Genomic DNA, 12,593 nt, shown 5'->3' with positions numbered 1-12,593 from the left:
AAAAATCTTTACCCTTTCAGTACTTTTTTAGCAGCTGTATGCTACATAGGAAACTATTTTTTTTTTTTTTGTCTTGTCCACAGTGCTCTCTGCTGACACCTCTGTCCGTGTCAGGAACTGTCCAGAGCAGCATAGGTTTGCTATGGGGATTTTCTACTGCTCTGGACAATTCCTGATACAGGCATCAGGTGTCAGCAAAGAGCAGTGTGGACAAGACAAAAAAGAAATTCAAAAAGAAAATAATTTCCTCTGTAGCATACAGCTGCTAAAAAGTACTGTAAAGATTTTTTTTATAGAAGTAATTTACAAATCTGTTTAACTTTCTGGCACCAGTTGATTTAAAAAAAAAAAAAAAAAAAAAAAAAAGTTTTCCACCAGAGTACCCCTTTAAAAATCGTATATTTCTAGACATATTTATTGACAAATCGTGTCCAACACATGCACCTATTTTGGTCCGTTTACATTTTCTTCAGATGGTAAATCATGATTGACCACAATATTTAATTGAAAATGTATTTTTAACATTTCTGTTTATATCCAAGTATAACTTTATACACTATTTTTTTTTTAACACATGCACAGTGCCTTTGAAATAGTCTAAAGAGATTAAAAAGCATAAAAAACGGGTCTGATGTATTTATTTATTTTTTCATGAAACTGTCAAAAATGTGTGAAAACATCTGACGGATGCGATTTTTAGACTTGAGATTTTATACTTAGCGTTCGACTTCATACTTTCTAAAAATACATTAGACTGATGCAAAAATCTGGATATGAATGCACCCTTAGTATATTTTAGGAGAGTGGGGGGAATGCACCCTTAGTATATTTTAGGAGAGTGGGGGGAAATGGATTCCTAGGGGAAACCTGCGAGAACACACAAAACTCCATGCACATGTTGCCCTTGGTCAGATATGAACATAAAGCTCCAGCGCTGCTAGGCAACAATACTAACCCCTGAGCCTTCGTGCTGCCCATTTGCAAGTGAAAAAAATAGAATTAGAAACAAATAAAGTAAAAAAAAAGCATTACAGCCAACATAGCAATAGTCAATATAATTTCAACAATAGAATCCACTGTTTCCTTTGGTAATATCTTCCATGTTTTTTCTTTGTTGTGTTATTACAATTTTAAGGCCGGACACATGCAGGGTGAGCATCTGCCAATTCTGCCTGATATCACTGCTGAACATTGCCAAAAGCAATAAAAGCCCAAACTAATCTTTGTTTTAGGGAAAAAAAATAAAACATAAAAGCTTCGATCTGTATGTACGAAGTCAGTCGCCGACCACACACATTGAAAGTCAGAACTTTTTTATTATTATTTCCCCACTATGAAAGCCAGGTAAGTCCAGCAGGGTACCGATGCAGCAGAGCAGAGATGGTCATTTGGAACAATATTTTGTGATATCAACGAGCTATCTTGCAGAAAACAAAGTGTTAAATTATAAATTCAACTATGGTACATCAATACAAAGGCTACGAAGCCAACACGTAGGCTGGGTTCATGTCTGCACTGTAGTTTCCATGGTTCTGCTATTTCTTTGGTGGCCTTTAAACTGTGGCCCCGCAGATGTTGCAAAGTAGTTTTGCAACATCTGAAGATCCAGTTTGGAGACCACTGGTGAAGAACAATGGGGCCAGAGGATCCGTTACAAGCTGGACATGAACAGCGCCCAACAGATGCCGGCTTCTGGGTTTCAGGCATTGTACCAGAGAATATGACCCAACATGTGGACCCTGTAACAGAAGTGCACAACAAAGCCTCCAGCACACATAACGGGGTTTGATGACTTATGGACAAGACTGATCACATAGTGTGCATACCCATACTCAGACATAAGGAAAGATGATACTTCATGAGAAACTTGCAGAGCTGAGTAGCCTACAGCGTGCATCTTTTTAACTCTAGTTCAATGAGCCATTCAGTGGGTGCACACATATTAGTGAGTGATTTAATAGGTGCTTCAGGTTAGGATTGTCCAATTAAATATACGTATATAGTGTACATTCTCTCACCTGCTTCAGTAGAGTGTAATTGTTGCCTCCCAGACTCAGTTTCCTCAAGTAGTATCGGTTTGCAAAAATTAAGAATGGCTCTTCCACTATTTAATAAAAAATAAAAAAATTCAAAGACAAAACATGAATGTAAAACCTAACAAGAAAGTCACAAACGGATAAAAATGATAACAAAACAGACAAAATTTTCCCAGCTCTTCTACTCAAAATGTAAATAAACTTATATTTCTCTAGTCAGAAAACCTGAGCCTTAAAGCATAACTGTCATAGTGCAAAAAATGAAATAAAAAATCATAATCCTTCTCATGTACATACATGTTTATGTGTGCAGGACCTACATTTTTATGTGTCTAGAACCTATATATCCCTAACAAATAGCATTCATATCTTGCTCACTTGCTTTGTCTTCTTGCCTTGTAGAGGGGGCATGTCCATTGCTCTCCCTCACTGTGATGACTCATTTGCTCGGAGTCCGGTAGCAGCCTGGCAGTCTGCAAATCACTGCACAGTAGTTTTTATTCACACATTTTCTATTTGTTCCTAGTAAAGCTGGATGCTAATCAACATAGCTCACTATGTTTGTCATTCAGCTGTTACAGACTCCTGAATGTCTGATCAGCTTCTTTGTAATTCAGGAGTTCAAGCATGCTGGAAGTTGTAGTTTTGCAACAGCTGGAGCTGCAGTGTTTGTAAAGCACTGTGTTAGAGCAAAGTTGCCTTTAGCTGTTGCAAAACTACAAATTCCAGCATGCCCACACATCCTTTGTCTGTAGTTTTGCAAGAGCTGGAGGCACACAGCTGGAGAATAAAAAGCTCTAAAACAGAGTTTTACAAAGATTGTACCCCCAAGCTGTCGCAAAACTAAAACTCCCATCATGGGAGTTGTAGTTTAAGAACAGCTGAAGGCTGCAGTGGTACAGCGGTGATCTCCTATACTGGATATCAACACACTTTACGGCCGGTATCCAGTATGCTGCAAAATACAGAGTAGTCTGTCTGCATAAAGATAGATGACCCACAGTGGCGGCTATTTTCATTTTTAATCTTTTATTAAAAGTTACATTTTTTTTTATTTTTAATAAATGTATATTTAAAATGTCATCTTATCAGTAGTACTATCAAATATAAAAAGTTTTACATAATGACAGTGCCTCTTTAAGGCGATTTTCTTCTTTAATTTTTTCAGGTCTAGCAACAGAAGTGCCAGCAATGCCAGTCTCCAGAGGAGCATGTAGATCTTATAAAGTATGTTTTCTGGCTGTGGTTGTTAAGCACCCATAATGAAAAGTGTGAAGGAATAGGTTTTACTACAGGTCCCTGTCCAAGTTGCTGATGGAAAAAATATGAGATTACAAAATAAGTACATGCGTTAGCTTCGCAGGTTAGATTTGCTTACACTCAATGGAACTGGCCACTTTGCAGCTTGTACTGTCATTTGCACGCATTTCGTAGCCCTCGATACACATACAGCGGAAACTTCCAATGGTGTTCATACATCTCTGGCTACAAGGGTAAGTGGTGGTGCACTCATCTATGTCAACACAGGTTTTACCATCATCCTTCAGCCAAAAACCAGGACGGCATCTGCACTGTACGGGTGACAAAAAGGATTGTAAGCTGTAAGAAATTGTTGAGTGTTGCAATTAAAGGGTTAAGCCTTCATTTTTTTTTTTTAGACAAGGAAAACAAAACAAAAAAAAGAAAAAAAATGTTGTTCCAGGCTGAATTGATTGATGGGCTATCCTCAGGATAGTCCACCAATCAGCTGTTCTGTACCTGCACTACACAGCGAATGGGACTGGAAGCAGATGGCTCTGTTTACTGTGTACTAGTAAGGCCTGGTCACTGCAGCTCAGTGCCCATTCCCCTAAATAGGAGCTGTGCTGAAGTGGCAAAGTGCCACCACTATACAGTGAATGGAGCCAACAGCTTCTGGTCCCATTCACAGTGTATTTTGGGCACCGAACAGCTTATTGGTGGAGGGGTCTGGTATAAACAACCTGCCGATCAAAGATAAATGGCCTACCCTGTGGATAGGCAGTCAATCATATTAGCCAAGCAAAACTTTTTAAACAAAAGATAATTTTCTGATGACACATTCCCTTTAACCCCTTAGGGGTTAAAGGGAATGTGTCATCAGAAAATTATCTTTTGTTAGATCGAAAGGTACCCTTTAACGACGCAGGACGTAAATGTACGTCCTGGTGAGGTGGTACATTTACGTCCTATGCATAACCGCGAGCATTGGAGCGATGCCCGGATCATGCGCAGCAGGTCCGCCATTAACCCGTCAGATGCCGTGATCAATACAGATCACTGCATCTGCAGCATCGCGGTCACTAGAATGGATGATCGTATCACCTGCAGCGCTGCCGCGGCGATCCGATCTTCCAGCATAGCAGACGGAGGTCCCCTCACCTGGCTCCGCTGCCTTCCCGGCGTCTTCTGCTCTGATCTGCCTTCCCGCAGACCAGAGCAGAAGATGACCGATAATGCTGATCAGTGCTATGTCCTATGCATAGCACTGAGCAGTATTTGCAATCGAGTGATTGCTATAAGTTGTCCCCTATGGGGACTATTAAAATGTAAAAAAAAAAGTTAAAAAAAGTTAAAAAAATAAAGTAAAAAAAAGTGAAAACCCCCTCCCCCAATAAAAACGTAAATTGTCCCATTTCCCCTATTTCACCCCCAAAAAGTGTTATAAATATATTTTATATACATATTTGGTATTGCCGCGTGCGTAAATATCTGAACTATTAAAACAAAATGTTAATGATACCGTACGGTGAACGGCTTGAACGTAAAAAAAGAAAAGTCCAAAATAGATTCTCTCTTATAACATTTTATTCCCAAAAAAATTAATAAAAAATGGATTAAAAGTTCTATATAAGCAAATGGTATCAATAAAAAGTACAGATCATGGCGCAAAAAATTAGCCCTCATACCGCCGCTTGTACGGAAAAATGAAAAGGTTATAGGTCTTCAAAATAGGGGGATTTTAAACGTACTAATTTGGTTAAAAAGTTTGCGATTTTTTTAAGCGCAACAGCAATAGAAAAGTATGTTATAATGGGTATCATTTTAATCGTATTGACCCAAAGAATAAAGAACACATGTCATTTTTACCGTAAATTGTACGGCTTGAAAACAAAACCTTCCAAAATTAGCAAAATTGCGGTTTTCTTTTTCATTTCCCCACACAAATAGTATTTTTTTTTAGTTGCGCCATACATTTTTTGGTAAAGTGAGTGATGGCATTACAACGGACAACTGGTCACGCAAAAAACAAGCCCTCATACTAGTCTGTGGACGAAAATATAAAAGTTATGATTTTTTGAAGGCGAGGAGGAAAAAACGAAAAAAGTAAAAATGTTATTGTCTGCATCCTTAAGGCCCAAATGGGCTGCGTCATTAAGGGGTTAAACTACCGGTCAAATAATGTTAATGTTCATGTAAGAAGATAACTTTTTGGTATTGATACGTAAATATTATAAACCTAAAATAACCCTATTATTCCCTTTTGCCATGATTTGATGTGTACCTTGTAGCCAATCTTAAGGTCCTCACACTCCTGGCTGCAGCCGCTCAATCTCTTGTTCTGACACTCATTGATGAAGCAGTTGAGCTCATCAGAGCCGTCCCCGCAGTCATTGTTGTTGTCGCACATCAGATGCTCAGGAATACACTTGCCATTTTTACACAGGTAGAATGTGTCATTGCATTTGCCCTCTGGAGAGGGGGGGAGGGAAACAAAACATTACCTTTATCTATCATTTTATCTAGAAAGTAATAGAGTGTATACATATTATAAAAGAAAAAGTGTGTATATATATATATATATATAAATATATATATATATATATATATATATATATATCTACACACACACATACATGACACTACATAAGAATATAGTATTAAACTCTAGCTCCGCAAACATCTTTTCGCCTTACCAGTGCTAGTACAACGTGGATTTTTGGGGGCCTCATCCGACTTATCATGGCAGTCAAATTCACCATCACATTCCCACTGTTTGTTTAGTAAGCATCGGCCGTTGGCACAGCGGAACTCCTCCGGACCACAGGTAGGGTATTCTAATTCAATGTATTAGAAGAAAAATCAGGTTAGATAAGCTGTTCTGTACATTGAGATGTGCTCTGTCATTATTATAAATGGATATAGCAGTAGCAGATGGGTGTTGGTAAAAAAAAAAATAATAATAATAAATAAACAAAAGTTTTTCAACTGACTTTATATTCAATTTAACTAAAATACATTTAAATATGCCTTAGGCTGTCCGGGCATGCTAGGAGTTGCAGTTTTACAACAGCTGGAGGTACCCTGGTTGGGAAACAGTGCTTTAACTACACGTATGGACTGCCCACAGCTCCTCACCATGCAGGTCACCTACCACACTCGGGAGACTCATCTGATCCATCACTGCAGTCGGCATCATGGTCGCACACAAACTGCTTGGGGATACACTGCTGGTTCTGACACATGAATTCTTTAGAGTCACAGGTATTGTTGAAAACTGGAATCAAAGAGACATTACATTTAGCAACTACATTTCTTTCCATTTAGGGCTTGTATACATGGCCAAGGTCCATCAGTAAGACCGCCAGTAGGACAGGAGTAGACTTTAAAATACCAGACACCCAACAGACCCAGTTCAAGTCAATAAGATAAGCCGGGACCCGGTGGTGTCAGTTGTATTCTGACCCGTTCAGGTTTCATTCGGCGTAAAAAAAAAAAAAAAAGATGGGTCAGAGCACAACAGCAGTGTGAACCTAGCCTTACCTCTTTTCTGGATGCCAATGCTATACCCCTTGTACTTTATAGAGGGTCTACTGCCTTCTATCTAAGTAAAAGTGCTTGTACTCTGAGGCTTTGAGGATTACCAATCCATTTACTTCTCACATCATCTGAACAGATGACCTCTAAGCAGATTAAACAAACAGGAGTGGGCCCATCGGCCTTTTAAAATAAATATCTTAAGATCATCAATGTACACACTAAAGTCCGGATTATATAGATACTGCTAACCTTCTTTGAAATGACCACCCACAATTGTAGTTATATTGGTCGTCTAGCAGGGTGGTCCATGAAAAGAATATGGCCAATAAACCTGGAAAAACCATTAGAGATAAATCTGTTTTTCATCAGGGGCGGTCTATTCAAAATGGTATTTTAGAGAGGTTTTACTGTATATAGAACAGTATTAGAGAAACAACAAACAAAATTATACTCACCACAGCCAGCATGGACACTTTCATCTGCCCCGTCTTGACAGTCTTTATCTCCATCACACAGCCAGCGACGGGGTACACACACGTGGGTACTGGGGCACTGGAAGGCTTCAGGGCTACACGTGGCAGATTCTAAAACACAAGAAACAAAGCACTGCTGGCATCTTTTGCCTCTGGTGAAGAATGAGGAGAAAAGATCTTGAGTACTGACTTACGGCAATGGATGTCCTCATCAGATTTGTCCCCACAGTCATCGGATCCATCGCACACCCAATGTTTGGAGATACAACGATGGTTATTGCACTCGAACTGCATGGAAGTGCAAAACTTGTCTGTTAAAAGCCAAAAAAAAAAAGTCCCAGTCAAGGCACTTGTCATTCACTCTGTGAATAAAGACAACCTAAACCTCCTTTTACAAGGGCATTACCAGCACTGATGGACTACATACAAGTCAGTCAGCACCTGCTTTATGGATATTTACAAGGCCCAATAACTGGGAATAAATAGCCACAGGAATGTTCGCTGGATCATTTGTGCGACCAATCACTTCCATTACTGCTAGCAGAACATTCCTTGTTTACATGCTGATAATCTTTGCCTAATGCCTTAAAGAGTACCTGTCACCAAACTATTGTAAACAAACTCACACTATGTTCCCTAACTACATCTAACACGCCCCCTGCCCTTAAATTTTTTTAGAGCTTTAAAAAGCTCTGTTTCTTACCTAGCTTATTGCTCACATAGTGTGAGCTGCCAGCAGGAGGATGTGGGCGTGCCCCAGCAGGCACAATGTCACTGAAGCCTGCTGGGGGACCTCTTCCGCCCTCACATCATCTCTGCTGCACTCAGTGTCGGGAGCGTGCAGAGATGCTTTGCCTATGGCGCGGCAGGCTGCTCTGGGGTCTCCTTGTTTAGCACTGCACGTGCTTTACAGGGAGGTGGAGTAGTGAGACCTGCCGTGTCGAGCGCCGCTGTGCCGAGACTCCGTGCATCTTTCCTTTTCACCAACGCTGCACTGAGCAAGCCGGCTCTCCTTCAGAAGGGCGGAGCCTGATCACGCGGCGATGTCAGGCCGTGCGGCAGAACAGCGCTTGCTCCCGCCTGTCTCATTGACAGGCAGGGAGCTGCGCTGTGCTTCTCAGTATCCCGGCTGCACTAACAGAGTTTGGACTCATGCCAGGCTGGCATGAGTCCAAACTCTATGGGAGACTTGTGACTGGGACTTCTAGGGAGACCCCTAGAGGTCATTTTATATAAAGCAGAACATTTGTATAAACAGACATTTTTTTAAAGGAATGCAATTTTAAAGTTGTTTATTAAAAGATAATTGACAACATATCAAAAATAGTTTTGGTGACAGGTACTCTAACTTTATATGAATCCACAAGCGCCATATCTAGTATCTCCTGTGCTCCCATGGAGAATGCTAAGAGCGCATGCCGATTGAGTGTTACAGTTCCTTACCGCAATGTGTTTCATCCTCTCCATTCTCACAGTCATTCTCCTTATCACACGTCCAGCTCATAGGAATGCAGCGTCCGCTTGGACAGGCAAAATAATTCACTGGACACCGTGGCTTGCGAATACCTAGAGAACATTTTCATTACATTAAAATACCTTTCCAAAACTAATGATAAGGATATACAGAATGTAAGTGACTTAGTATATTTCTTAATATAGTTTATACAAATTTTTTTTAATGCATATCTTATTTACCTGGGCAATTCATCTCATCGGTGAAATCTCCACAATCATTTGACCCATCACAGACCCAGCTGGGGATATAGCAAAGAGAGGTCCTCTCACACCTTTGGAATGTTCCTCCTTTGACTCCCAATTTAAAGTAACTGCTGCAGTCAGTGATGTCTAGGGACCAAAAAAAAAAACATAAGCAATTAGAAGTATATAGCCGCATGGCTGGACAGAATATTGACAGCATATGGATGGACACATGGATGGATGAACACATATGGACACGTGGAAGGACCGCACATAGATGGAAGGACACATGGATGGACGGACAGCAGATGGATGGACACATGGATGGATGGCATATGGATGAACACATATGGACACGTGGAAGGGCCGCATATGAATGGACGGACAGCATATGGATGGACACATGGATAGCATATGGATGAACACATATGGACACGTGGAAAGACAGCATATGAATGAACGGACAGCATATGGATTGACACATGGATGGATGGCATATGGATGAACACATATGGACACGTGGAAGGACCGCATATGAATGGACGGACAGCATATGGATGGACACATGGATGGATGTTGTCAGCTTATTTAGTGATAATCAACTAGACGTAAATATGTTAGGTCCCACGTCAGACCACGCTTAAGCGTAATTCCACCCAGCATTCGAATATGGCAAAAGAACAGAAAAAGTATAAGTGTTCAGGGTAGTGCATAAAAATGAACTTTTATTTGGATCATTTAAAAATCACCCAAAAAAACGTGTTTGATTCCAACACCATTAAAAAAATAGAATAGATGTAGACCATCAGGAGCAGTAACCTTCCAGGATCGGAGGAGACACTCAAACTGTGCCACAGCTACTTAGTAACTATAAGTTACCAAAGTAAGCAGCATATCATACCGCTATTATATTATACCACCGACGCGTTTCTGCCATAAATTTATATGGCGTCCTCAGGGAGGCATATAATATGTACAGAGAAGATAAGTCAGATTGACAGGTTTTATGTATATACAATCGGTATATCAAATCAAAAGAAGTATTAAAGAGGTCCTTGGCGTAGGAAACAGGTCATCCATCTGCAATAACAATATTCTCCTATCACTATAAATCCTGTAGGGAAAAGCAGCAGGTATGTATAAATAACAAGACTCTGTCCCTGTATTATAGGCCAGGACTCTATCCGTTGGTCCACCTGTAAGAAAAGCAAAAATACACTATTCAAGGTTGCGCCCTGCAGGAGAAAGTCTGGATCACGTATCATCATTGATCCAAAGTTTACTCACGGATCCCTGGTTTGCGGGGCGGGCGCGACAACCTGCTGTGGCGCAGGGAGCTGGCTCCGTCCAGCTCTGTTCACTCCGGTGTGTGAACTGTCGGCGTCTGTCGTCACTTCCGGCAAGGGCCGGAGGTTATATGCGCGCCACTGCGCCCGTTCTCTGTGACGCGCTGAACATAGGGGGCGTGTCCAATAAGGATATACAGTGGCATTCATTCTGAAGCCTCCGTTCCGGATTATGACGATTTTATTTAGTGGCTTATTTAGTGACCAGACCTGATTGCTAATATAAACTTCACATGTATGGCATAAAAAATAACTGTGCCATATAGCAGCTCACAAAATTTCTACAATGGCCTGGAATATATGGGTCAGATGTTAAAGCCCTGGACCCTCTGTACTCTGTATGTATAGACAGACATGCTGATCTAAGACCTAATATGATATTATTACTCACTGCAGTTCATTTCATCAGAGGCATCATCACAGTCAATAAGCTGGTTACAGCGACTTGAGTTCCCAATACAGCTTCCATCCCGACAGCGGAACTCTTCTGGGGCACATGAGGTCTCTACAATATACAAAAAGGGTCAGCAAAGAATTGATGGTACCACCTAATAATATCAGAGAGCTGTTACTAAGTTGAAGGAGAAACAACATCTATGTTTTGGTGGATATCTGATATTTTTGTTACGCACGTCTCACAGTTTCATGATTATGTATGAAGGACATTTTACTAGTTCTTACAGATTTCTATGTGCAATAACAACATCTGGGGCTAATAACTGGACTGATGTTATCATGAAGCAGTGTATAAAGTCTAGGGAAGTTTTTATGAAACTTTATATGAATCCACGCCCTTTTGTGTGAGCTGCTAATCCTTGTCTATTCATAAACAGACTCAGACAGAAATAGCAGAACGAGGGTTAAAGGGGTACTCCGCCGCTAGACATCTTAACCCCTATCCAAAGGATAGGGGATAAGATGTCTGATCATGGGGGGCCCACCACTGGGACCCCCCGCAATCTTCCCTGGCGTTTGCTTAGAACGCTGGCTGCTGCACCCAGAGGCTCTTGATGTCACGGCCACGCCCCCTCATGATGTCACGATCCCACTCCTCAATGCAAGTCTAATGGAGGGGGCGTGGCGGACGCCACGCCCCCTCCCTTAGACTTGCGTTGAGGGGGCGTAATCGTGACATCATGAGGGGGCGTGGCCATGACGTCAGTGCCGCATTGCTAGTCATCAGGCACGGAGCGAAGTTCGCTCCATGTTCCTGATGACTGAGGTGCGGCAGCAGAGATTTTTGGATAGGGGATAAGATGTCTTAGGGGCAGAATACCCCTTTAACAGCTGGTTGGTTGGACATACTCACTGTTACAAGCTATCTCATCTGAGTTGTCGCCACAGTCATCCAGACCATTACACCAGTTGGCGGTGGAGATGCAGCGTCCATTCACGCAGTGGCGGAAACCCTTCTTACACACGCGATTAGCTGTGGATAACAGGAAGTAAACGATACACTTTGTCTTTCATAAACTTCATCTTTGCCCAGTAACACGCACTACGGGTATTACCAGGCTTTGACATTTAGTAAGGGTAACTAATAGTAAGCAGATATGCATATGGGAATTATTACATTTCAAAGTGTTGCAAAAGAAAAACAAAAAAACCTGAACATTGTGTCCTATATACTGTTTATTTTTTCTTGCAGAGCTATTCGGATTGTTTATGCATTATGATATTGAAACACAATGTAACCATTTAAGGTGACATTTAGAGATATATCAAATCTAATAAAACCTTTAATTCCGTTTCCTTGTAGCCTCCAGCATAAAGGTGCTTTGTCTGCAGTGCGTAGCGTCTACATCTGGGGGAACTAACAGTGCCGCTCGCCAATCACTGCTGAGGCCAAACACTGCTGCGGCCAAGGATTGGCAGAATGGCACTGTGATGGCCGACTCTGCGGCATCCTTATATTAAAGGCTGCGAGAAAGCGTAGTTTAAGGTTTGATTGTTTTATTAGGCAGTCAAAAAAGAATGTATTTCTTTTTTTAAACAGACTAAACAAATTGACATTTCTCCCATCACCAATCCACTTTTCTGTTCCAATGCTCACCAGGTCTCCACTGTCTGCTCAGCTGATCACTGCCTGCGGTGGTCATGACCACTGATGGGCTGAGCGTTAACTGATATGAGACCAGATATTGGAGATTAGCTGGGACCTGGTGAGCAGATAGGTATTGGTGAGATGAGTAATGCCAATCTACCCCTGTATAATGTAATAAAATAACACTCGAACTTCTTGCACTAGGCAAGTTTTCACC

At 41.2% G+C, this 12,593-nt stretch overlaps 1 protein-coding gene across 4 annotated transcripts in view; it reads right to left on the bottom strand.

The window, feature by feature from the left end:
- Positions 1-12,593, bottom strand: part of LRP1 (LDL receptor related protein 1) — a 328,104-nt gene that overhangs the window by 62,427 nt on the left and 253,084 nt on the right. For 2 of the 4 annotated variants that reach the window (XM_056562521.1, XM_056562520.1), the window contains exons 47-58: positions 11,642-11,761; positions 10,724-10,837; positions 8,984-9,133; positions 8,732-8,854; positions 7,483-7,599; positions 7,271-7,399; positions 6,430-6,552; positions 5,972-6,112; positions 5,560-5,747; positions 3,415-3,607; positions 2,019-2,104; positions 956-970 (exon numbers count right to left, since the gene is read on the bottom strand). In XM_056562521.1, coding sequence (XP_056418496.1) covers positions 956-970; positions 2,019-2,104; positions 3,415-3,607; positions 5,560-5,747; positions 5,972-6,112; positions 6,430-6,552; positions 7,271-7,399; positions 7,483-7,599; positions 8,732-8,854; positions 8,984-9,133; positions 10,724-10,837; positions 11,642-11,761 — 1,499 coding nt within the window. The remainder of the gene's footprint in view (positions 1-955; positions 971-2,018; positions 2,105-3,414; positions 3,608-5,559; positions 5,748-5,971; positions 6,113-6,429; positions 6,553-7,270; positions 7,400-7,482; positions 7,600-8,731; positions 8,855-8,983; positions 9,134-10,723; positions 10,838-11,641; positions 11,762-12,593) is intronic. The other 2 variants (XM_056562523.1, XM_056562522.1) reach the window with 1 other exon arrangement.

Source organism: Hyla sarda, chromosome 2 (assembly GCF_029499605.1).
Source record: "Hyla sarda isolate aHylSar1 chromosome 2, aHylSar1.hap1, whole genome shotgun sequence".
Classification (NCBI taxonomy): domain Eukaryota; kingdom Metazoa; phylum Chordata; class Amphibia; order Anura; family Hylidae; genus Hyla; species Hyla sarda.
The sequence above is the reverse complement of the archived record's forward strand: the minus strand, read 5'-3'. Positions and strand labels throughout refer to the sequence as shown.